Source organism: Chlorocebus sabaeus, chromosome 2, assembly GCF_047675955.1.
Source record: "Chlorocebus sabaeus isolate Y175 chromosome 2, mChlSab1.0.hap1, whole genome shotgun sequence".
NCBI lineage: Eukaryota > Metazoa > Chordata > Mammalia > Primates > Cercopithecidae > Chlorocebus > Chlorocebus sabaeus.
The window spans coordinates 94152345-94180214 of NC_132905.1; the positions used below are offsets into that span (position 1 = coordinate 94152345).

Consider the following 27870-nt stretch of genomic DNA (forward strand, 5'->3'; position numbering starts at 1 on the left):
TAGTGGGGGAGGATGGGAACAGCTGCCAGTGGTTGCAAGCTTTCCCTGTGGGGTGATGAAAATGTTTACAATTATGGTTATGGCTGCATATCTCTGTAAACATATGAAATACCACTGAATCATACACTTAAAATAGGAATGCTACAGCATGCTAACTGTATTTCAATAAAGCTGTTTTTTTAAAAAAGGTAGTGTGCTGACTCATCTCTAGGTTATCTTTCTATTTCAATTACAATACTAACTGGCACCTCCACCATGATGACCACCACCACCAATCAATGCATACCACCTCTGCAGGTCACTGTCACCACTGCCAACATCAGTGTCACTCCCTCAGGTCCCCCACACAGCCAAGCCACCACCATCACTACTACCATCTCTACCACCATCATCACCACCAGCTTCATCTCTGCCAAAAATACTGTGAACACGACCACCACCACCAATAGCATCTCCACCACTGACATCACCAACATTACAACCACCAGTATCAACGTCACTGCCATAGAAATAACCTAAAGGTAGAAGCACCTCTATCACTTCTTCCAACTTTACCACCATATTTATCACAAACTTCACCAACAAACCACACTTCAACCTCTACTACTTCCATCATCATCCTTGATGTTACCATCACTATTACTAAAAAGATGCTTCACTTCATCACTATCCCAACACCAACATCATTATCACCACAACTATCCATCATTCCATTACTATCCCAATATTAACATCACTACCACCACAACTATCCATCACTCAATCTCTATTCCAACATCAACATTGCTATCACCACAACCATCCATCACTCTATCACTATCCCAACACCAACATCACTATCACCACAACCATCCATCTCCCCATCACTATCTCAACACCAACATCACTGTCACCACAACCATCCATCACTCTATCACTATCCCAACACCAACATCATTATCACTACAACCATCCATCACTTCATCCCTATCTCAGCACCAACACCGCTATCTCCACAACCATCCATCACTCCATCACTATCCCAACACCAACACCACTATCACCACAACCATCCATCACTCTATCACTATCCCAACACCAACATCACTATCACTACAACCATCCATCACTCTATCACTATCCCAACACCAACATCACTATCACTACAACCATCCATCACTCTATCACTATCCCAACACCAACATCACTATTACCACAACTATCCATCACTCCATTACCATCGAATATTAACATCATTACCACCACAACTGTCTATCACTCCATCTCTTCCAACACCAACATTGTTATCACCACAACCATCCATCACTCTATCACTATCCCAACACCAACATTACTATCACCACAACCATCCATCTCCCTATCACTATCTCAACACCAACATCACTGTCACCACAACCATCTATCACTCCATCACTATCCCAACACCAACATCACTACCACCACAACTATCCATCACTCCATCTCTATTCGAACACCAACATTGCTATCACCACAACCATCCATCACTCTATCACTATCCCAACACCAACATCACTATCACCACAACCATCCATCACTCTATCACTATCCCAATGCCAACATCACTGTCACCACAACCATTCATCAGTCCATCACTATCCCAACACCAACATCACTATCACCACAACCATCCGTCACTCTATCACTATTCCAACACCAACATCACTATCACCACAACCATCCATCATTCCATCACTATCCCAACACCAACATGAATGCCACCACAATGACCACTACAACTACTACCACCTCTACCACCTCCACTTCCACTTACTGAACACTGTTTGCTTCCCATTGTAATTGGTGCTTTATGTATATTATTTCATTTTCTTTCCCACAAAAACCCCACAAAGTATACTTCTTTACAGATGAAGAAACAAAAAGTCAAATATGTTAAAACAACTATCTCAAGGCAAGTATAGAGTAGGAATTTTCCAAAGTTGTATTTGGTATTAACCACTCATAGAACCTCAGAGAACTGTTCACCCTTTTGCAAAGTTTGCTAGTTTTGTAAAGTTATACTATACATAGCATTTCTAATCAGAGGAAAATTTAATGGATCACATGAAGAGAAAATTGTATATTTTTATGCATAAAAGCAAGCAAAAATTCTTACTCTATCAGGGAAAGTTTGAGTTATTTTATTAATTTGTAGATAGACTAGTCAGATTGAAATTTAGAAATGTATTTAAAGAAATCCTTGTGGATGTATTTTAAAACACCCTCTGAAAAAAAATCCATAAATGTAGGGATTTTGTATATTAAGTGTAAGAAATGTTAGGGCCTGTAGTTCAGGTTTTCAAAAATGACACTAGAGGCTCAATCTGAGTTATGGACAAGTCAGTAGGAGTGGAAGGTGTGTTTCGTGGAGACATTTTAATCCATTTGTCTGGCAGTGGGCTTCATATTCCCAAGAAAAATTAGTGCGTAAGATCCTTTACTGGAAAAATTGTTTTGAATGATGCTATAGACAATTTTGCTTGGAGCATGTGTCTACTTGGAACAAAGGGAGATGGTTTTCTGGGGTATAGAGAATACATCCTCATAGGGAAATGATCTTTAGAACACTGTATTAAGGTTGTTAATTAGTACTGTAGAACAATTGACACATGGGTAGAAATAATGATTCACTTTCATGAAACTCCTCGTGAATGAGGTTAATGGTGGGGTAAGAAGAAAAGGAAAAGAAGAAATCAGGTAGGGATCTGGAAACATATTTCGAATCTGAGTTGCATGATATTGGAGAACACAAATTTCCTACGAAACCACTTTGACCATGCCTCTTTGATCTCTGTCTCCCGATCTCAGTTAGTACCTGTTGTGAGATCTGATCTCTGCCTCATCTTTCAAGACTAATGCCTCCTGGGTGTTGCTTGCTCACCTGGGTTCCTCTCTGACTGCCTGAAAGAGGGTGGGGATCCCAACTCTCTTACATATTCCCACCTTATAAAAGCTGTCGTCAAAAAATGCTCTTTCTTCTTTCAACGAATACCCCCCTACCCCTTCTCTGCAGGCCAGCTCAGCTTCTGGCTCACCAGGGCTCTTCCCCAGACCACTCCCACCAAGAAGCCCTCTCCCTCCCTGTCTCCACTGGCATTCACTCATCACTTCCACCTCCTCTGGTGGCCACCATTCTCGATGAAACATGTGGTTTCAAAGAATAGCATTGCAAGCTCTAGAATGCAAGGAACCCTACAGAATGTAATCTCACTTACTATTTCCCCCTGTCTAAATCAGGGCTTCAACACTGGGATGCTCTCAGAAGATGCTCTTGCAGATGGAGAAGAGAATGGTTTTGAACACACATGAGGTGCAAGAAAAGAGGTGGGTAAGAATGATCGCAGATACAGGTTTATACTCTAACTGGGTAAAGGACTGATGGCAAAGGTATGAAGTCAGAAGGAATTCCTCGACTGCAGACACATGGTTTAGCTGTTGAAGAGAGGCCTGGCTTAGCTGTTGAAGAGAAGCAGAGAACTCAGCGGTCCAATGTGACAGCCGGGAAGTGTGGATTCAAGCTGAGGGTTGGCTTCCGTGCTGGGACTTAGCCTGCTGGCCTACACAGAAGGATGACAGGTTGAGGCAGGATTTGGAGGGGTTGAGCTTCATTGCCCAGGCCCCACCAGGGATGCAAATAGCTTCTGATGAGCCAATTTATTTGAACACTGTCATTCATTTTTGTCCTTCTTAAAAGAATGATTCCAGAAAGAGAATTTGCTCACTTACTCAGTCAGCCGGTGGGTTACATGTTTTTATGATGAGGGACCTGCAGATTGACAGCAAATCTCACTTGGTAACCAGTCATCTTAAGACAAATTAAAGGAGTCCTTTGAAAAGTAAGTATATGAAAACAAAAACAAAAACAAAAAAAACGAAAAACAAACAAACAAAAACAACAACAACAAAAAACCCCCCCAAAAAAAAACCCTAAGGGCTCCCTTCTACTCCTATTTAAGAACTCAATAAAATGAGGTCCTTTCCACAGGGGAAAATGTTGAAATTTAGAAATGTGTTTAAATTAAAGAAATCCTTGAGGACGTATTTACAAACAACAGACTGCTTTCCAAAGTGAGTGCTTTCTGTTTGCCTCTTCTCAAATCCTGTTGAATGCAATGCAAATCCAAGAGAAGGTCATGCCTGCTCATTGTTAGGTTTCTCACACACAGATTGTTTTTCCTGTGTTGAACTTTACTCCCCCATTCATTTGTCTTTGGATCCAGTAATGATCCTGATTTCTTCTCATTTCTTTCATTTATCTGCAGTGGCCTGGCAGGTTTTTTCCTCTCTCTCCCCTTTCCTGACCTGGCAGGTTTTTTTTTTTCTCCTGTAGTCCTCCTAAACAGCCTCCTTTCATCCTCCCAGACGCCCTTTCTCCAGCTTCCAAATCCCTCCCAACCCCCACTTCCTTTAAGAAACCTTCTCTTTTGATCTCCATGACAACAGTTGCACCGTGTCAATGTATTTGCACGGTGTGCAAGTGACTGTATTTTATACGTCCTTCCTAATCAGTCTGCTGCAAGCCGCCGGTGGCAGATGCTTCACATTTAAAGGGACAGTAAGACAGTAGATGTGCAAATGCCCACCGTACCTTCCTGGATGTGGCTGATTAGAACAGGCATCTCTTGTGCTGAAGACCACCAGCCATATTCTGTTTCCCATATGCCTCCTACCCCCTTCCCATCGAAAGGAAATGACTTTTGCTGGATGTGCAGAATTCACCTGTTGGCCAGAGTCAGCTAAAAGCGTCACTGCAGAATTTCATGTTTGAAGAACCCTGTCTTTCTCAGGCATGTTGAATAATTTAGTTGGGAAATGAATTGAACATTTTCTTTTTAGATTCCTCCAAATCCACTTAAAATGTAATCTGTCCTCGTTTCCCTTATGTGACAAGTTGGGCGGACAGTCTTTTTCATCTTTGTGCATTTTCTGCAGCCCCCCCGCCCCCCGCCCTTACCTGCTTTCCAACATAAACAGTAGCCACTCCATAAGCTTGCTCAGTGAATGGGCGCATCACATTGAACAAACTTTAACTGGGCATCTGTTCTATACAAGGCATGGCACACCAGGGACACCTATGAGTTAATCAGTGTTCAGAAAACTGCATGATACTTGCAGTGCTGCAGGTTTGCCCAGGGTACTATGGAGGGGCAAATTGGGGGCAGAAGGATTGCCAGAGAAGAGCACACCTCACCTGAGCTGAAGGGCGACTGGACGTTGCCTTGGAGGGTGCAATGCTGTCGGCAAAGCAATTGGCTAACACAGCTGCATCCAGGTGCAAGGACAGAAGACACCAAGGAATGGAGAGAGGCTCAAGTGACTCTGAGGTGAGGTATCCATGGTGATCACAGGGGTGGGGGATGGTACAAGCACAGATGAAGCTAGGGACATTCCTATAGGACAGAACCTATGGAGCCTGTATGTAGTAGCATCGTGGCTACCAGCAACATCCACATCACCTGGAAAACTGTTAGAGCTGCAAGAACTGGGGACCCACTCAGACTTCCTGAATCTAGAATAAACCCTGGGGGTGGAGCCTGGTGAGGTGTGTTTTCAAAAGCCCTCCGAGATACTGGAGCTCCCTCAAGTCTGAGAATCACTGTTCTTATCACCGGGAGTCACTCAGTGATTTAGATTTGGCTTTGCTTGAAGAGACTATTTAGTTAAAAAGCAGTCACTGTGCATTCCCCCATTTCTCAGGTTAGCCAATAACCCATTTTCCTGGTTCTTTGCAGAACAAAAGGGAATACATGCACATAAAACTGTTAGACCTTCCTGGTCTTAGGAGCAATCTAAACATCTACCTTATGCAGCACTAAAGGGATTCCGCTTTACAATAGGTGTGTGGGTGGTGTGAGAACCAGCTGGCTATCTTGGTCCATGGACAATGGATTTTGAGGGAGTTACGTCAGAGAGAGGAGATTTTTTTACATTACTGCCTCAAATAATTCCTTTCCTTTCCTTTCCTTTTCCCTTTCCTTTCCCTTTCCCTTTTCTTTCCTTCTCTCCTTTCTTTCTTCTCCTTTCCCTTCTCCCTCCTCCCTCCCTCCCTTCCTTTTTTTCTTTTCTTTTTCCTTTTCTCTTTTTCACAGGGTCTCACTCTGTCACCCATGCTGGAATGCAGTGGTGAGATCATGGCTCACTGCTGCCTCAACCTTCCCAGGTTCAAATAATCCTTCGACCTCAGCCTCCTGAGTACCTGGGATCACAAGCATTCCACCATACCAGGCAAATTTTTGTATCTTTTTTTGTAGAGATGGGTTTTTGCCATGTTGCCCAGGCTGGTCTCCAACTCCTGAGCTTAAATAATCTGCCCAACTCAGCCTCCCAAAGTGCTGAGATTATAGGTGTGAACCACTGCTTCTGGCCTTAAACAATATTTTTGTTCATATATCTCTCCTTAGAGTTGCACTGTATTAAAAACACTATCTGTGTCCTAGGTCTCATAATGGGGAGATACACAGGCACGTGACTCGCTCCCCCAAAGTCATTATCTTTCGAGGAGCTAGGAAAGGATGAGAAAAGGATGAGGTGTCCACATTTCATGAAATAGAAAAGGGCCACATAACCTGATAATGAGACAGTGTTTAGAACTAAGGGGCTATGCAATTTCAGTTTGATAAATAAATGATAAATGACAGATTATTTGAAATAGGCGCTGTCTTGAGAGCCAAGAATGTTATTTGCAGGCTGCAGCTGCCATATTCTAGTCAGACCTGGCAGCCGAGGAGGAAAGGGTGGCCAAGGGTGTATGTGGGCTTTGCCTTGAGACATAAATGCTGAATGCTAGAAACAGACTGATAATTTTACGATATGGAATTGAGGTTAACTACTGCAAAGCAAAACTCCATTTATTCCATTTCTAAAGTGTAGGATAGCTTCCACTGTATTCATCCAGCCAACAAACACACCCGTAAAATAGCTTCTCTTGCTGGGACACTCCTTTTCTGAATTCTGTTGTTCTTCAAACCTCATACCACCTGCTAGGCACAGTTAGTATTTCCTACCAGCCACAGAGGCCTATCAGTGCTCTCTGCCAAGGACCAAACAAGGGAATTCGGGCTTTGCTTTCTATGAATCAGCTCTGAGGGGTGGCCTCTGGGAATGCCCCCACCTATCTCCTGTGCCTGACAGTGGGGACTTAGAGGGTGTGCTCTGATGCCAAAGAGGGGGTATGCTAGTCTGTGAGCCTAAGGCTGGGCCCCAACTATTTAGCAGTGGTTGAGTGAACCCAAAGGGCTTTGGCCCACCACACATGCCTGGAAGGCTCAACCCAGAGTAGACCCTCTGCAGGTAATGGAGGTCCTGTAATGGTAGTGTGGCCAAGGAGGACAGGGCAGGGGCCCAAGAAAGGCCACAGAGATAAGGGAGGGAGGGTCTCCCTGACCCTAATCTGATAAACAAGCACAAGAGGCAGGATTTCAAAGGCATGGTCATGGGGCCATGGAAAATGCTCAGAAGTAGTTTTATGGGGTGGGAGAAGACAGTGTCTGATTCCGGAAGTTTTGTAAGACAGCACCAGTGGAGGGCCAGTCATGATCCAACATGGCTGGTAAGGAGGCCAGTTGGGCAGGGTTGGAGCTGAGTGAGATGAAGACATATCCACATCCACCTCTCACCCCAACAAACCACCGGGTCTGCATGCTCTGGAGGCAACCTGGATGTCTTGATGAGAAAAGAGAGGAAAGGAGGGTGAAGAAGAATCTTCCTTGGGACCAAACAGGCCCTTTCCACTGAGGAGGACAGGGTTTGGGAAGCTGGAGGCTGGGGCAGGGAGCCAAGCCAGGAGTCGCCCCGACCAGTGCTCTGACAGGTGCACAGGGCAGACTCTGTCTACCTTGTAGGTCTTTAAACTGGAACTGCCTCCATTTCCCTCCCACTCTTCCATGTTTGTTAATAATATAAATTCAAGAATAACTAAGAGAACCCTTACGTGATATAGGAGGAGAGGGTAAGTGTGGAGACAAACTGAGTCCTGGAGTCCACAGGGATGAGGCTGACAGCAGGTAGTGGGTGAGAGTGACCCTGGGCTGGAAGGGGCACACAGATGGGAATGGCAGGGAATGGCACTGCCAGGAGGCAGTGGAAGCTGTGACAGTCAAACAGAGAGAGAGAGAGAGAGAGAGAGAGAGAGAGCGCGCTTGTAAAGGAGTGAGCGGCATCAATCACATGCACGGTTGTTGCAGCCTTTGTTATTTTTGCTAAGTATCTGTCCAGAAGAACCAAAGAAGATCCAGGTCTCAGAAGAAGCCTGCCCGCTGAAAGGTGAGCTTTAATTTTACAACTGGAAGGAATTCCTGAGTGCTTCACATCCATGCCAAAAGAACCAATGAACTGGAAACCATTTTTGAGTGGGGGCACTGCTATAGAGCTACCTGAAAATATGGAAGTGACTTTGGAACTGGGTAATGGGCTGAGGTTAGAAGAATGTTTAGGGCTCAGAAGAAGACAGGAAGATGAGGGAAAGTGCTAGGATTACATGTATGAGCCACCATGCGTAGCCTCTTATCTATTTTGGGGTAATGAAAGGCTTTAGCCTTAACTAAAGGGAATTTTAGACACCAACATGCAAGAATAGGTATTTGGGGGGAGAATATTGAAAAAGTTGTCTAGGCTAGGCACAGTGACTCATGCCTGTAATCACAGCACATTAGGAGGCTGAGGCAGGAGGACCACTGCAGGCCAGGGATTTGAGACCAGCCTGGGCAAAATAGTGAGACCTTGTTTCTAAAAAAAAAAAAAAAAAAAAAAAAAAAATCAAAAAGTTAACTGGGCATGGTGGTATGTACTTGTAGTCCCAGCTACTCAGGAGGCTGAGGTAGGAGGATCACATGAGCCTGGGAGGTCCAGGCTGCAGTGAGCCGAGATGGTGCCACTACACACCATCCAGCCTCGGTGATAGAGTGAGATGCTGTCTCAAAACACAAACAAAAACAAAAAGAAAAGAAAAGAAAGAGTTGTCCAATAGGCTACTGTATGTTCCCTGTTAGGAACGTGCTAGAAGCATTCAGACCAAGGGCCCCTGTGAACACTCTGGCTTATGCTGGGGGGAAACACTGCACAAGTCCAGATGCAACACGTGCCACAGATACCACACAGGCCCACGGGAGCAACACAGGCGCTCCCTGAATCACACTCTCCCTCAGTGGGAAGTCTTGTTTCCTAAAATCTGCCACCTAAATTCTTCTGTTATTTACAGAAAAACAAACCTTGTTTCCAACTTTAAATTGTTACTGGCGGGGAAAACAGGAAGGTAAAATGGTTTTATGTCTTATACATCTATAATTACTCAAAGCACAAAGTACTTTCATTTTTGGTCTCAACTTAAATTTCTCAGAACAGGAAGCGTTTATTATAGGAATTGAAAGAATTTAAAGGAGCTTTCAGAGTTTTTAATACAATGAAGACTTTGGCTTTAAAAATGTTATGGGCTCTCTTGAAATAGAGTTAGTTACATCTTAATGTATTAACTTAAATGTATTTGAACTAGTGATATACATTTGAAGGCACACATTGTGTTTTTCTGTCTTGCTTCATGCTACCTTGAAAATAGTCTGAAAATTACGTGTGCTAGGGCAGCTAATTCATGCTCTCCTGGCTGGGTTTCTTCCTATGATGGACCCTAACCAACTTCGTCCAGCCAAGTTTTAAACAATAAAACTAATGCCATGTTTTTTCCTTTGCCTTAGGAAAGGGGTCCATGACATAGCAGATGCCATTTGATGATATCTGTGTAATTCTTGATTGGATATACGTTTTCCTTTGATTTTTCATTCTAACATCTGTGCCCTGTTTACTAACTTATCTATCTCATTTGATTTCTCTGAAAAGATGGGAAATGTCATCAGCGAGATGACTTAAGGACTGCTGTCTGAGGACATTCAGCACATTAAACAGTGTATATCCACCTATGCTCTCCCTGTATGGCATCTGTGCATTCATAATGCTCAATGCCATATTCGCTTTAGCTTGATTTTCTGATTTGTTCTCTATGAAAAGCAGAGTTAGCATTATATGAGAACCAATAAAACTGTCTAAGATGGTCTTCTGAATACTTTTATTAAATTACTACCTATCTATTTTTAAAAATTAATTAATTAAAATTTTGAGACGAGTCTCACTCTGTCACCCAGGCTGGAGTGCAGTTGCGCAATCTTGCCTCACTGCAGCCTCTGCCTCCTAGGGTTCAAGGAATTCTCCTGCCTCAGCCTCACAAGTAGCTGGGACTATAGGCATGAGCCATCATGCCTGGCTAATTTTTGTATTTTTAATACAGATAGGGTTTCACCATGTTGGCCAGGCTGGTCTCGAACTCCTGATGTTAAGTGATCTGCCTGCCTTGGCTTCCCAAAATGCTGGGATTACAGGCATGTGCCACTGTGCCCAACCCCATCCATCTATTATTAGGTTATTGAAAATAAACTTCTATTTCTTTGTTGGGAAAATTTCACAATATTTACATTTATTGGGAGATATCTGCCATCAGAAATGGCAGTGTTGTCCAGAGCCATTGGTGGGGTGGGTGGAATCAGAATCTAGCATAGGGATCGAAATTGGGGTTGTTAATCGAGGGATCACCTTACGGATTCCAGAGTGGGCCCACATCCATTATCCTCTATGGCTATCAAGTCAGCGCTGGGAGGGGAGGAGCGAGGAGAATCTATCATTAAAATGCACTGCTACTTTCTTGGTTATGATATAATGAATAAAACACTCAACTCAGAACTAGAGAAAAGGGTTCAAGTTCCAATAATGACAAATTGAGTGACTTGCTTAAGGTCATTTTGGTTAGGTGTAGAGATGGGCATTGTATCTAATTTTCTGAAATTTAATCCAGTACTTTTTATACTGTATTCTAATTATACATAATTTACTTGTTGGAAATGGATTTAACTTATGCTAAGGCTACTTTATATAAAATGTGATGAAATAATGTCAACTTATATTTGTACATGTACTCTTCAGTTTTCACTGTGAATATTACATGTTTGTACATATATGTTACTGTAAAGCTTCCTAGTGAATATTATGCATAGTGTGCTTGTTAGACAATTTAAGTCATTTTCAATATTATTCTGACCATACACAATTTTTGACCTAGTGTCACAACTTCAGGATCTGGTCCAATTGTAAAATGTAATGTTGATGCACTAAAAAAAGACCTAAGGATGAGCATCAATAAATGACCAAAATACCCTTTAGTTGCAAACTTATTTGCATTTCTGACCATATGCTCTTTATATCAAGACAAAATACAATACTTGCTTCCAAAATTGTATTGCAACTTTACAGTTTATAACCTAACCGTTATAAAAAAAAAAATCAAAGAGCCTACACTTAGATATTTTTGTGTTCATCCAGACTTAATGTGAAGCTCTCAGAAGAAACCATCTAACAGGATTTCTGGCTTGATTGTAAGCCTTGACAGACGGCCTTGGTTGTAAGCCCTAGGCCAAGTTTGATTTGTGTCCTGTCAAGGTCACTCTGCTGGACAGGTACAGCTTTTTCAGTGGGGTTTTGAATCAAGAATTGCCTCTTAGCCTGACAGTCCCAGACAGCATCTCTTTCCAGCCTACCTGAGCATCAGACCCAGATTCCACCGCTGTGGCCGCCAGTAGCTCTTGCAAATGCAGCCAGCATCTTCCTGGCTGCACTCTGAAGCTGGAAACCAAGGGAACTGCCTGCTTAGGTCAGGAGACCTGCCAGACCCTTTGTGCATGCAGGCTGGCAGCTCTCTCCTGGGACAGAGAACTGAAGTCCTTGAAGAAGGCCTATCACATGGCTAAACTGAGAGGAATAACCCAATACATAGATGGAAAGATGTAGAATACATTCCAAATGGTATAAAGAAACATCATGGTTTCATTAAAGGAACACGCATATTTTATATATACAACAAAAATATGCAAATTTAGTCACCTATGGCTTTCTAGAAAGTCCACAGTTTTTTTTAAAGCACCACCTTTTGATAGGAACCTTTTATGATAAAAGGAAATAATGGTAAATGGTTTATGCATTAATTTAACAGAATTTATTGCACTCCTGCTGAGGCTACAGTGAACACACAAGACTTGTCCTCAACCCTCTTGGAATCTAGAGTCTAGTCCACCTAAAAAAGTTGAAGAAGAACAATCTTACTTCATACAGATGACCAGAGATTTTGAATTTTTTTTTCTTGTTATCAAGGAAGGAGGTTAGACTCGTTAATATGAGAAGGGCCAAAAATTCTTTAAGTATTTGTAAGAAATGTTGATTTTCAGGAATTTCAATAAGGCTATATTATAAAACCAATGCTAGAGCCAATGGATTAGTTCATAAAAGCAAATACAAACTTTTGCCATTTTTCACAGCCTAAAGATTAAAGTGATAGTTGAAGAATTAAGTAAAGTTTATTTCAAGGCAACCTTTTTGAATTTCAATTGATATAGGAAAAAAGGGTGTCTACTCACTACTAAAGTTACTCTAAGGTTAAGTTCATAATTTGGAAAGAAAAGGATAGCAGGTAAGGATGTAAATTTCATATATCTTCTCTAATTTTTATGGGGTTGGGTATAATTTATAACATGAGTTTGGAAGGAATAGTAAAGGTAGTTAATATTTATTGGGCATTACTAGGCATGAACTACAATCTTGGCACTTCATAGTCATCAACTTGTTGACTGTTCAGAAACCCAGGAGGCAGACCCAGGCAGCCTGGGTGGAAGTCCTCAATCTGACAGTCACCAGCCTTCAGAACTTGGGCAAGTTCCTTTGACTTCAGGATCTCCCTCTGCAGAAAACTGCGTGTTCCCAGCTCACAGATAAAATGAGATACTGTGTGCAGAAGTTGAGCATTGTGCCTGGCAGGCAGCAAACCCCCGGAAGGACAGCTGTCCCAGGAACCCCTGGCCAGGAAATACTAGTGCGGGAAGGTACCTTGTTCTTTCCTGGACGTAGAGGGATTTCAGTGCAGAAGGCAAGTGGAGCCCGCAGTTTATTAAACCATTACCGTTGAGGTCACTGGAAATATGGCAGTTTTGTTTTTAGATGACAGACTGAGCCATTTTCCTGTTGTAAGAGCTCAACTCTGAAACTTAATAGGTTGTAATGATGCCATAATTAGCTGGAATTATTGGGGAGAGTGGAGATGTGATATTCTGGTTAAAAGTATTCTTCGGATTACTGAAATTTAATTAAATCTCTAAATATTCAACTTTAATATTTTACAGAAATCATACTTCTCTTTCTTAATTCTAAATGAGAATTTTGCTCATTTTAAGTAAAATTTTCACCCAGATGGTACAATACTGAGGGCCAAGAAAATGGTAAAATTATTCTCAGATTTTTATTGCAAGTTATCACTTTGATCATTATTCTCAGCACAAGAATATTTAAGTAATTGACCATTTCATATTTTTGGGACAGTCTGTGGTTCTGTAAAGATTTCTCATTTAATGCAAAAATAAAACAACAACACATATTTTATATCAATATGAAAAAGGTATCTGTCTTAAATTGTATTCTCTGGATAAATGTTTTGCGATGTATGTAATCATTAAATATTCCAAATAATGAAAGTTTTATTTTAGGAGTGACCATGGCAAACACACACATACACACACGCAAGCATGCACACAAGTAGCTGGCAATCACCTTGTCCTTAATTTGCATAAAAGGAGGGTAAGTTGATTCTGAGACTGATTACAAGAGAAGGTGACAGACACCGCTAAAAGAGATACTTTAGGAGATAAACTAAAAATTAGAATTTTCTGAAAAACCAAAGAATTCCTTAGTTGTACAATTTTCAGGTACTTTATCAAATATGTTATCAATTATTTATAGCTTTAAATATTCTTTCTGATTTTGAATCAGAAACAAAATCTGCCAGAAATTAAATTGTATTTGCTTACACAAATCCTTTTGTTTTTCCAAGAATGTCAAATGAAACTTTACTGTCATTTATTTTAGTTTATTCAGAACCACTTACATCATCTTTTGAATTTCTGTCAAGGCCTCGGTTAGCACTTTAATTAACTTAATATTTGTAAAAGTATTTAAGAGCCCTTTCCAAGACTTTATCTTGCATAATATAGACATCAAATACGTTCGTGGTTCTTGAACATCTTTCTATGGGCTTACATTTGGGATGTGAAGATGTCCATTTCCCATGAAACTTATCACAAATTGGACCACTATTGCCCTTTACTTTTCAATGAACTATATTGAAAATTACTATAGTAGAAACTCATATGAAAAGCGGTTGGTCGCCTGGTGTACTGAGCGTGGTTCACATCTTCGGGTGCCTGCCATTGTACAGGCTGGGGCATTTCGCTGTATCATGAGTTAGGCCTGAGTTCAGCATGTTTGCTGTCTGGAGATCCTAATAGCTGGGATGCCTTCTCCATGGCAGTCTCAGAAACACATAAGGCTTCACAGGCAATTGTGATATGGAACACTTGTCTTCTAGGCCTCTTCATTCCCAACTCACATACACACTCACCTCTCCTTCACTCAACCCATTCATTCTTTCATGGAACACATGTCAGCCACGAGGGATCGGAGCTGAGTAAGCCTCTCTTCCTGCCACCAAGGAGCTCCCAGAACAGTGGAGGGGATGCACACGAAACAGACTGCAGAAGCCATGGGGTGGGGACCTCGCTAAGCCATCACCAAGAACGATGGATAACACAGAGGGTGAAACTCTAATTGCACTTTGGAAATTCCCATTTTCACGGGGGCAGTCATGCACAATCTGAGCCTCAAATGAGCAGGAAAGGACAGGAGAGGTGAGCGTGTTACAAACCGTGGAACACTGACAAGAAAGATGATGATACTTGTGGACTGTTGCGTGGGTAGGTATCCCTGGGAACGTGGGGCAAGGTAAGGGGCCTGAATCTGGGTGCTCTAGCTGATGTAGGATGGCTGCATTCACTAGGTCCTGAGCAACCTTTGCTGGACATGAAAGATTTTAAAATCAGAAGCTCTTCTTTGGTGAAAGAAATAACTAAGATAAAAGGGGTGCCAGGTACGCTGGCTCACACCTGTAATCCCAGCACTTTGGGAGGCTGAAGTGGGTGGATCACTTGAGGTCAGGAGTTCAAGATCAGCCTGGCCAACATGGGGAAAACCCCTGTTTCTACTAAAAATACAAAAAAATTAGCTGGGTGTGGTGGCGCGTGCCTGTAATCTCAGCTACGTGGGAGGCTGAGGCAGGAGAACTGCTTGAACTTGGGAGACACAGGTTTCAGGGAACGAAGATTGTGCCATCTGCACTCCAGCCTGGGTGACAGAGTGAGACTCTGTTTCAAAATAAATAATAAATAAATAAAATAAAAGGGGAAAGTTGCTTATTTTGATCAATAGAGGATGTTGTTATAGAAGCAGTGCTTGTTCAATGATAATTAAATAAATGTAATCTCTATCTCCAGTGTTAGAGAAAGGCCACCAAAGCGCCCCTTACCTTTAAAAGGCTTAGAGTCTAAATGGTTATTTTCCCACCAAAACCCCAGAGCTATTTCCTCCTTTACCCTGTATCTCTCCACTGAATGCATCTTTTACTTCCGATCAGCATCCGTGACCATGAATGAGCTCCCACCTTAGACTTCCCACGACTGCATATGTCCACTCTGACTGACAGAGGTGGGGCTCCCTCTTTGGGGCTGACGCTATTTCTCCTTCTTTCTTTCTCCTTACACAAAACAGATATTCTGGATTTTATGCCATAAATAAAGGCATGTTGTATGTAACATATTGTCCTTTACACATACATTAGATTTCACATAATAGCATCCAATTCGATTGAATCAGTGTTGTCCTTTAAAAGCTCATTATATAAACAGGCCAACATGAAATGATAAGCTGGTAACAGGGCAGCCCCTACCTCATTAGTCAGTTAGATCACCGACAAGTCTGCCTGCTGACAGGCCATGCCACAAAGGCCCACTACAGAGATAGATTGCACTCCTCCATGAACAATATATTACAGTCGATTCACAATCTAATGAAAGCCAGGCTTCCTTTTAATAGTCCCACAACATGTTCATCCTTTGGCACTAAAAAGAAATTTAACTGCAATGCACTGACTTTTGTGGCTGCTGTCTAGAGAGAGAGAAAGGATACAATGCCTTTTAAAGCCTCAGAAGTTTCCATTTTTAGTTATAAGAGCTAGATCCTCTGTGGACAGACACCTCTCTCATGCAGGACCCAAAAGACCCAAAAAGCTTTTGAGGCCATAGTAATACCTGGTCTTTTTCAGGGAAAAACACAAGAGAATGTGTAAAGCTAGTGGGTAAAACTTCACAGTCTTCCATTCAAGACAGAGTGAGTCAGCATTCCATTTGTAGAGTGGCGGGAATGCGTGTGGGGTTACGACTTGCTGAGTGTCTTTATTCTACAGTGTGTGTGATGCTCGCAGGTGGTGAATGTGCTCACAAAGACCAATGACACCGCCCCCCACACTCCTCGGCCTGCACTGTCTGTGCAGCTAAACAGTCATATCACACTGCCCACGGGAAACACAACTCATTGACTGCGGTTGAGAAACGCTGACAGAAAGGGGCTACATTAATGCATGTAATCCCAAAGGTGGTATCCGCCCCAACACTGAAAATCCATTTTTGTTACAGAGGCTGGTCATCTTATGAAAGAACCCACACTAGAGGGAAAACAAACAAACAATCAAACAAAAAAACAGATGCAATGGTTAGAAGAGGTGTGTGATGTGAAGACCTCATTGTGATTGTTGGCTGCCCTCTTCTCCCATTGACACCACAGGAAAAAAAAGGGTGAGGAAAGAGATAAGAAAAAAAAAAAAATCACATGCAATGAGAGAAATTCAGAGCTGGGATAGTTAATGCAATCTTACAGAACTCTTGGTTCGATAATAACATTCTGGATGAAACGGAATTTGGCCTAAGACAGTCACCTCCAAGAGCACACTCAGGAGGATGACTAATACCATGGCCCACCAGGTCAGGGCCATGCTACTGACTTGAAGGTCATGGAACAGTGGTGGTTGGTGATGAGCTTGCTCCAGAATCAACACTGCTTCCTTACTTGAGGAAGTTTGCTATGGAAACCATGGCTGTTGAATGAAACAATGTGCTTAGTGATGCAATTGTTTACATTGTGGCTCAAGCTTTCTTTCTCTCCCAGCTACTTACAACAAACACTAAAGTAACCAGCAGCCAGTCAGCCTCTATGGGCCACACATGGGGTAGCACTGCCCTGGGAGTCAGTTGATTCAACAGCTCGCTTCGCTGGCAAGAAAATGTAGGGGCTTTCTTGAGAACACATCAAGTTAGTGGCACAGTGAGGACCTGGCCTGTTTCCTGCCACCTCGGTGGACTGTCTGCCACCGCATGCTTTGTCATTTTAAAAAAAGCAATTTGAAAACATTTTTGCTGGGATGAAATGAGAGCAAGCAGTCAGGGACTTCAGTTTCACTATTTCTGTAGAGACCACTGCTTAGGACCTTGACCAAGATTCAAGCAAAAAAAAAAAAAAAAAAAAAAAAAAAAAAGATAAAACCACTTTATTCTCTGAGATGCAGAATTTGCTGTGACAGTATTCAAAATGTGGATACAAATACTGCATTTTAGGAAAAGGGCTTTCCAGTTAATTTTGAAAAACTAAGTTTTGTAAAATTTGAGAGTCTTGGTGTCGGAACACTGAACAGGAGTGAAGGGCTTGCCCTGGGGGGAAAGCACCGGGAATACAAGTGTTTGCTGGGTTTACCTTCCACGTGACCCTGATGCTCTGAGATGATATAGGCTCCAGGTGAACTTCCTGAGGTGGACCGTCAGGAGCTGTAAGGACCAAAAACCCACAGGCAGGTTAGAGAAGGGTGCTGGAGCAGATCGAAGCCTACACAGCCAAAGGCGGTCCCCGAAGTCATCCCATCCCCATGTTTGGCACAGAGAAAGAAGTTTTTAGCAGTCGTGGGAAACATCAGTTTTGTAGAGTTACTGTGTCCAACTCTTGGCCTTTATTTATTTGCTCTTTGGAAATGTGAATCTTGAGGACCTATCACGGTATTCCTTCTCACCACGTCTTTGACAATTTCGTGTATCAATCCCAAGTTTGAACAAGTTAAGGGGTACAACAGAAAGTTGCAAAACAAAATTTCCCTTATAAAATGCTGTCCATGGTGTGTACTGAAGATCCTTCTCTCCCCGCTGGAAGCTTTGCTTAGTGATGTGGTACTGGGGTTTCTCAATTGATTAGAATGACTTCGGGCAAAAATAATCAAGATGCTTCTGCCTTTGGGTGTCTTTCATGGCTTTTGTTCTTCAATTAAAAACCCTTGTGGCCGGGCGCAGTGGCTCACGCATGTAATCCCGGCACTTTGGGAGGCCAATGCGGGCAGATCACAAGATCAGGAGATTGAGACCATCCTGGCTAACACAGCGAAACCCCGTCTCTACCAAAAATACAAAAAATTATCCAGGTGTGGTGGTGGGCACTTGTAGTCCCAGCTACTCGGGAGGCTGAGGCAGGAGAATCGCTTGAACCTGGGAGGCAGAGGTTGCAGTGAGCTGAGATTGCACCACTGCACTCCAGCCTGGGCGACAGAGAGAGACTCCGTCTCAAAACAAACAAACAAACAAACAAACAACAACAAAAACCCTTGTGAACCAGGGGCTCTAGCCATAGAGGGCTGAAGCAATGCTGAAGAGGAAAACAAAGTGTGCAGTTCAAAGCAACCTATTTCCGCTGAGTGTGCAATAAGTCAGTGGGCCAATGAGAGACAATCCCAATTACATCCCAGTTAGAGCTGATTGGCATGTGTTGGAAATGTGCTATGTACTAGGTACATGGTGTAGAACTGAGAGATGTAAACATTTTGCCAACCGAGAGTTCAGAATGAGCTATCAGATATACACACTGAAAGAAGGTTGCAATGCAAGGCAGCAGGTAAACAGGTGTCTTCTGAGAAGCAGAAGCAAATGACGACACAGAGATCAGAGGGAAAGAGTCCTTTAGATTAAAACATGTTTTTGGATTGACAATTTTGAGATCACTGCAGAACTACAGAAAGCCAGTTCTGTGGACATTTGCAAAAGGTTGTATGGCACACGGGAGATAAGAAAGCAGAAGTAGTGAATACGAACTCATTTTGGAGAGTTTGGAAGTAACACGAAAGTGAAGATACTTTAAAGATAAAGGGTAGATTGGGGAAGGGCATGACCAAGGAAAGCTGGCTTCCTTTTTTATAACAGAAGAGGAAGTTCTGAGTAGTATCATGATGTAGTTGCTAAGCTGATGGCCATTTGAGGTTTTTTTGTCCAAGTTCACATTCTGGTTGTATCACTTGTTTAGCTGTGTGCTTTTTTTGCGGGTTACTTAGCTTGTCTGTGACTCCATTTTTCTCTCTATATAATGGACCAATAGAATTTGTGTCACAGGGTTGTTATGAAAACAATATGTTCAGTAAATATAAGAAATTCTAATCATAATATAATTATCATTAAGTGTTTTTAAATGGGGGAAGCAAATGGGAGAAATTTAACAACAACAACGAAAGGTAAACTTGAAGAAATAATGAATGTCCTGGCAGAAACTGAAGAGGGCAGAAGATACAGGCTATGGAGTGAGTCCGGCATAGGAACAAACACCTCTGGGATGGGAGGAGGGCAGAGGTATGGAAGGCCTTAGGTAGGCTTACTGGTTGAGGGAAGCCAGGTGAGGGCAGACACAGGTAAACTTACTGGCTGAAAGAAGCAGGTTGAAATCTAATTGCTGCTTTTCTCAACAATAGGACAATAAGCCAAGCAGGAAATCAGAATGGAAACATGAAGGAGAGAGTTATGAGCTTTAGGAACAAAACAAAGGCTTGGAAAATGGCTATGGTCTATAGAAAAGGGTGCACCCTGTGTTTTAGGGCACTAAGGCGCTCTATCAAAGTGGCCCTCCCCAGGAGTCAGTGCTCTAAGATGCAGGGATTGCTACTCCAAGAGGATAATGGGACTCCACAGCTCTGTCCGCGCACTGAGGACCCAGAAGGAAGCTGATTCCGCAGGCTGGGGCTGGCGGGACTGGGAGAGAATGATGCTATAAGAATGCCAAGAAACGAAGCGGATTCTCCAGAATATATGGTTTGTATGGTTTAGAAATATGAGTTCAAAAGGAAACGGGGATATTGTGGCCTCAATTTTCCAGTTAAGATGTATTCATAATTAAAACAAAGGTGTTAAAAGGCAAGAGCTGGAGAGAGACAGGAGATGAGAGTTCGATCTCTGGGTTGCTTGTTCCCTGCACCCCTCATTCACACACTTGCTGATGCTGTCCCTGGCATCTGTTCCAAATGGCTCCTGTCCTCTGCTTTCTCCACCATCGCCCTTATGGGCATCCCTATCTCTCACTCTGCTGCCCCACTTCCACCTCACTTCTATGCCTGGTGACAGTTTCTATTTAGTTCCTAAACATTAATTCTGGTCTCTATTGTACTCTTTTAAAAGGGACATGGCCCCAGAGCACAATTCACACTGTTCACCCATCCTAGTAATTTTCTGCTCCCAGATGGCACCTCGCTGTCCTCTCCATGCTCTTACTCTGCACACTCCTTATGAACCACGTCCCAGCCATGTTCAAAACACATGGGACCCCTGGGTAGATCCCAACCTTTTCCCTGGAGCTTTCTTCTCCCTCCATCAGGGTTTGCTGCCTGTGTCTGTGGGCCTCCTGCTGCAGTTTATCCCTGCCTGGGCCTGGGGACCTGTCCCTGTAGTGTGCGTATACATTTGCGTGTCTGTCTTTGCATGTCTCTGGACACCCAGCAGATTCTACATGGCACCAGGAACTGAGCCCAGAGTGAGTCCTTACTTTGAACGGGTAAAGCAATTTGTAGATGCTGAAATGCTGAGCATGCATCCCTCTCCTCAGCAGCTCCAGGGCCAACTGGCAGTCTGGAGTGCTGCAGCCTCTCAGATCTATTAATTCCAAAAGTGCAAAGGCTCTGCTAGAACTGAAGTGAAAGTCCAGGACAGAACAGGAGCCAAGGGAGAGGCTGGCTTCCAGCTAATGGTGGTAATTATTGTTAAGGCTCTGTACCCAATTTCTTGCACATGGGGTCAAGCTCTTAGGCAGGAAACTTTGGACATCAAATTCAATACAAACTCATGGAATGGATTTCCCTCACACAGGGATAATTCTGTGCCCAATGAAAAGCACACCGTTTTCCATACAAATCCTTGAAAAATGATTTTTGAGTCTGACAGCTATACTAAGGCTGCGTTACTTTAATTTAGTAACCCTTAACTGAATTTAACAAGAAGCCAGTTTGTTAGGAACTGGGGGCAATGTCAGGGGCACTGTCTCATCCTGAATCCTCTGGCTCTCTGGGGCGTGGCCTTTGGTTTGGTCCTCTCAGAAAGATGGCAGACAAGAGTTGCAGTCTTGATTTTCCAGTTGAGATATATTCATAATTACACCAAAGGTGCCACCATAGTGTTTACAAGAATGTCCTCAATTCTATCAGAAAGCACACATTCCATAATGTAATCATGAATTGGGAATAACTTGCTTTTCCAATCTGGTCTGGTATTTATGTTTCGTGAGACAGGGTCTCACTCTGTCGCCCAGGCTAGAATGCAGTGGTATGATCTTGGCTCACTGCAACCTCTACAGCCCAGGTTCAAGCGATTCTCCTGCTTCAGTCTCCCAAGTAGCTGGGATTACAGGTGTATGCCACCATTCCTGGCTGACTTTTGTATTTTTAGTAGAGATGGGATTTTGCCATGTTTCCCAGGCTGGTCTCGAACTCCTGGCCTCAAGTGATCCATGCGCCTCAGCCTCCCAAAGTGCTGGGATTACAGGTGTGAGCCACCACGCCAGGCCCAAGTCTGGTATTTTATGAAGGTCCCCGCTGAAGAGGAGAGGGGGTACAGTTCTTGTATCCAGGACAGATTTGTTTTTAAGAATGTAACAGCTTAATTACTTAGCCTGCCAATGCTGCCATGATTTGTCGGTAATATATTTATTGTTCTGCCTGTTCCCTGAAGTGAGAGCATTTGGATCCCTCCTCTTAAAAAAAAAAAGTGATGAAAACAGTCCAGACAAACCAAAAGAATTTAAGTTATACAAACACACATTATGGCTATGCCCAATATCATTAGGAAGGTTTTTTGTTTGCTTGTCTTTTACAAAGGACACTAAGTTTTCTACTATGTCTCTAAAACATTACTTTAAAAATGTTTTAAATTATATAAAATTTGCTTCCTTTAAGAATTTTATTGCTTTCTGTATAACTCCTGAGCTGTAATTTTTTCACAGGTTCTCATCTGATTGCCAATGATACCTATAAAATTACAATCAAAAGCCGATTGAGTTCCCAATGCAAAATGCATTAAGTGTCAATCATTAGGTATATCCATTTATTTAACTAAATTTGAAAAATGTGTTGACATTGGACATTTAAGAATTTACTTACATGGTTTCAAATGTAATATATAGAGAAAGCAGAATTGGTTTCCCCACCCCCTAGCCCCATCCTGAATATTTAGCTTATTTCCTGGGGATGGAGAAGGCTAGAGGTGAAGGTGATTTTCCAAGGCTGGGCACAGTGGCTCACACCTGTAATCCCAGAACTTTGGAAGGCCAGAGTGGGCAGATCACCTGAGGTCAGGAGCTCAAGACCAGCCTGGCCAACATGGTGAAACATGGTCTCTACTAAAAATACAAAAGTCAGCTGGGTGCAGTGGTGCATGCCCACAATCCCAGCTACTGGAGAGGCTGAGGCAGGATAACTGCTTGAACCCAGGAGGCGGAGGTTGCAGCAAGCTGAGATTGTGCCGTTGCACTTCAGCCTGGGCAACAGAGCAAGACTCCATCTCAAAAAAAAAAAAAAAAAAAAAAAAAAAACAACGGTTATTTTCCAAAATAAACTCTGCATTTCTACAAAAGCCAAAACTCTTCAATCTGTAAAGCAGTAATAAGCAAAGACTATCTTTATAATTTCTATTATGCTTGCAAAGGTAAAAGGCAGGGCAATTCATTCTGCGTGGCTGAAAACACAGGGATGACAGGTGCCTCCTGATTGCCAAATGCATGGATCTCTGCTTTGCTTCCCTGTCCTGATCCTTCCTGGCTACACTGGCTCTGTTCCTGTCCCTCCCCAGGTGGACAGCCTCTGGCTGCCCAGCAGCTCCTGTGTCCCTCCCAGATCTGAGACTCAAGCCTTGGTGCTCCATTCTGTTCCAAAATACTCTCCTCCCTGTCTCTGTATCTTGGCTTTAACCAGCATCTTGGGGCCTCATCATTGATTGATATGGACTCAATCACCCCAGTGGGAACCACTCCCACGTTTTTGCCTCTGGTTTCGAATGGGAGATTTGCCTTCTATGTGCCAGGTCCTAAACTAGGCAAAGACTAGGATACAAAAGTAGAAAAAATATATAATTTTTAAAAAAGTAGTGAGGAGTAGCTGTACAATTCTACAAACACACATTTGTCTTCTACAGGAGTTGGGTGGGTAGGTGAGAGGCATGCTCTGTGTTGGACAAAGGGAACCAAGACGATGTTTAGTAAAAATCAAAGTATGACAAAGAATAGCTGGTGCCCAGATGGGGAAAGGCTGAAGTCATGTAATAACTATTTATTAAATAAATGGCTCATTTATTTAACCTACTTATTTAATTAGCACATCCTATGTGCTAAACACCATTCTAGGTGCCTGGGATACAGCAGTGAGTGAGCAGAACAGACAACTCCACCTGTCCTGGTGGGATGGGATCAAAACAGACTATAAGCTAAATAAGTCAACAACTTACACAGTACACTGGCTGGTGATACAAGCAACTGGTAGAAGGAGAGTGGTAAGGGAGGAAGGGGACCCAGCGGAGTGGGCAGCGGGATGAATTTTAATAGGGTGGCCAGGATCGGATTCTTGGAGAATAATGTTTGAAAGTGGTAAGGGAAGAAAGGAAGAACATTTCAGAACATTCCAGAACTGTTTCAGAACATTTCAGGATAGCAGACAGGGGTATACACAATGTGTATGAGGGATAGCAAGAAGGCCGATAACTTTCTTTAGGTTTAATTTCCAAAATTTCTTCAAACCCAGGATGGAGGAGAATGACAAAAATCTACAGAAGCAGATCGCTGAGGGCCTGGTTGGGCATGGGGTGTGCTCGGCTCTTCTCGCTGAGTGAACGCCGTGCATTTCACTCTTACTGAAGAACACATTGATGCCGCCCTCTGAGCTAATGAGCACAGCTAGCCCTGTTTGTTTCACATGCTCCTGACTTTTATTCCTTCTGCCCTCATTCCATCCTCTCCCCTCCGCCCCAGCTCAGCGCATAGGAAACTCTTCTTCCAGATCACAGCTGCTGTCCTGGAATGGGAGGAAAGATGAGGCAAGGACTTAACGTAGTGCCAGATTCCTTAGAAACCCAGCGACTCTGCGTCGTGACCCTTCCATAATCCACACCTTCCATTCTCTGATGGTCTGTCAAATTCAGTGGCGTTTCAACGAGCGCCCACTAATTGAAGCTGCACGTTCTATGCATAGATTTATCGTGAAAATAATGAAGGGGACAGCCACCCCACACTCGGTCACAAGGCACTAAGTGACTCACGACCTGCAGGGGGCAGCTGCTAATGGGGAAGTTGGTCTGAAGCAAGGGTCAGCTGTGAAGGTCACGTGTCACGTGGCTGATCTGTGTCAAAGAGACACACTTCGGGTCCATTAACAGCTGATCTTGTTAACTCCGACTGTGTCACTTACTGTCTTGACTGCTCCTTTGTTGTGGGGGCTGCTGGTGCTGGGGGGGTTGGGGAAACCGTGAAGACTGTGCTGAACGGTGTGGCCTTGGCTTCACGGCTATTCTCTGAGGTCAAGTGTATTAAAGTGGTGTGATAATGCTTCATGCACTTTCACATGCAAATACACTCAGTAGTTTGGGGTTGGAGCAATGTGATTTCCCAACATTAGGCAGGGACACTATGCCAATGGCAGAAATCCCTTCCTCACTAAGCTTTGCAGTGGATACAGCAGAAATCTAAAACTCAAATTCCCATGGTGGCCAGACTTCATCAGAGATCCATAAACATTTCTATAAAGACTCAGATAGTACAAATTTTGGGCTATATGGGCCCATGTTATTCTTTTTTTTTTTTTTTTTTTTTTTTTTTAAGATGTAAAAACTATGCTTAGTTCAAGGTCTGTAGGTGAAATTTGGCTCACCGACTGTAGTGTGCTGACCCTTCAATGAATGGAGGATGGGAACTGTGGCTCACTGAGGGTGTATGGTCAGCCTCTGGGGTGGCCACTCCATGCTTAACTCCAGCTCATTACTGCCAAGCAGGAACTCAAGAGCAACTCAAAATTTAGATTTTCAGCTGAAATTTCTAGATTTAAAAAATTAACACCGAATTAAAAACTTTTGCACAACACTAAGCCGACTCATATCCACAGGCCTGGTGTGACGTGGGCTGCAGCTCATGGCCTGGAATATGCCCTATTCCATCAGGATTGGGGGAGAGCACCTCAAGCCCCAGATGCAGCTATTTCATGGTTGGTCACTGGAGCTCTGATGGGGGCTGTATTCTTCCCCTGTCTTCTTTCCCCTCGGCCTTCCTCTTCTATCTTTCACCTTTCTCTACTTTTCTGCATGAAGTTCTTGTCTTAGTCTTTTGGGGCTGCTATAAACTGCATGACTGATACACAACAGGAGTTTATTTCCTTTTCTTTTTTTGACAAGGAGTCTCACTGTGTTGCCCAGGCTGAAGTGCAGTGGCATGACCTCAGCTCACTACAACCTCCCCCTCCAGGGTTCAAGCAATTCTCCTGCTTCAGCCTCCCAAGTAGCTGGGATTACAAGCATGTGCCACAATGCATGGCTAATTTTTTTTTTTTTTTTTTTTTTTTTTTGTATTTTTAGTAGAGACGTGGTTTGGCCATGTTGGCCAGGCTGGTCTCGAACTCCTGACCTCAACTGATCCCCCTGCCTCAGCCTCCCAAAGTGCTGGGTTTACAGGCATGAACCACTGTGCCTGGCTCAGAAGTTTATTTCTTACAGAAATTTATTTCTAGAGGTTAAGAATTCCAAGATCAAGATGCCAGATTTGGTGTCTGGTGAGGGCTTATTCTTCTGGTTCATAGATGGTGCCTTCCTCTCGTGTCCTCCCAGGGCAGAAGGGGTAACTTCTGACCCACTTCTTAATATTATTGCATTAGGAATTAGGTTTCAAGATATTAATTTGAAAGGGAAGGCATAAACATTCAGACCAGGGCACCCTTCAGAATTTCACTGTGGGTTTAATCCAGGATATAGTTTCTCAACACACACACACACACACACACACGTGCACACACACGCACACACACATATTCTGCTCATTGCGACACCCATTCTAAAGGCAATACTGTGAATAACATTTATAAATGTTCATCTTATACGTTCATCTCCCTTATGCCAGACACACACAAGGGACAGAATTGTGGAGGGGGCCACAGCCCCTCCACATCAGGTGGCATATCATCATGGACAGCAGGGTCCATGAAGACATAAAGATAAACCTCAAAGGCTACTGTCAGCAAAATCCCTCTTCTGTGCTGAGCTGAGGAGTCCCAACTATACCTGGGAGATGGAAAAAGATACTGCACCAGGGAGGAAGGCATCCTTGAACTAGGCTTTTCAAGGAAGAGCACAGAAAAGGGGACATGGAACCTGTAGTGCCTTCCACACAGGGGAAGCAGCACAACAATAGAGGTGTGGGAGCATGCAAAGGCAGGTCAGTGCTGGGCATGGGGCTCTGGGGAGTCATTGAGTGTCGTTGCAAAATAGTAGCATCGGGGAGGCATCCTCGTGTGCCCAAGACTTGGGTACTACATTACAATAAAAGTGAGAGGGCCAACAGCTTTTGGAGGCACCCACATGAGGAGTAAGGGAGCAGTAGGACAAGGTCATCTCAAGACAGCTACAGCTGCTAAAATGATGTGCCTTTGGGTTTGCCTGCTGGGAAGGGGCAGCAGTGTCTACAGCCCCTGCTGAACACTCTAATGGGATGCCTTTGGCCATAGCACCCATTCTAGGTAAGTTACACATAGGAAATTGATTTTTTAATTTCAGTCATGCAAACCTATGAACCAAGACAAAGACTAGTTCTCTGCTGTAGCTTTCCATTTCTGGAACCTGCTCTTTCCCTTTCCTTCCCCTTAGCTCCTCTGAATATTAAAGGAGAGGGGCTGTGTGGGGCTGCCACAGCCAGCACCCAGATAGAATACAAAAGGTCAGCCCAGGAGCCAAAGAGGAGGAGTCTGCATCTGTCTGCAGACATGCCAGGCAGCTGCCCTGCAGACCAGCACCCCAGAGGCTGTTCACCTGGCCTTCTGGCAGGGAGAGAGCTGCTGCCATGGCAACTGCCAGCCGCAGCAGAGGTCACAGAGGAAACGAAGAAAAAAGCAACAACAGCAGCATTAATAATGGCAATCAGAAAAGCAGGTGCAAAATACATCACCGGAAAAATGCTGCTATCCTGAGGAGGTGGCTGGGATGGGGCAGGATTAGAAAAGCGCTTGAGAGGGATGGAGAAGATTGAGCAGGAAGTCAGAGATGACATTTTGGGCTGAAGGATGGGGACAGCTTATTTTCCCTAAGTACCCAGCGTAATGAAATTCCAGGGATCTGAGGAAGTTAGTGGGTTGTTTACATACATAATTAAATACAATTCTATTTTTGCAGGAGCAGATTAACACTTATTTCCCACTTATTTCTGAGACATGCCAAGTATTTTTAGAGCTTGAGATTTTTTTCAATGATAAGCTATGTCTGTGTAAGGAGCAGAAAGGCATCATAATGTCCATTTTGCAGATGAGAAATCATACAGAGAATCCAAGTCTCAGAAATGGCTCACTCTCAGGCACTTCAGCATAAA

General features: G+C 43.3%; 1 protein-coding gene across 1 annotated transcript in view; it reads right to left on the bottom strand.

Moving 5' to 3' along the window:
- DSCAM (DS cell adhesion molecule) overlaps nt 1-27870 on the bottom strand; it is an 812825-nt gene that overhangs the window by 121149 nt on the left and 663806 nt on the right. Inside the window, exon 16 of the mRNA XM_037985374.2 lies at nt 17731-17801. Coding sequence (XP_037841302.1) covers nt 17731-17801 — 71 coding nt within the window. The remainder of the gene's footprint in view (nt 1-17730; nt 17802-27870) is intronic.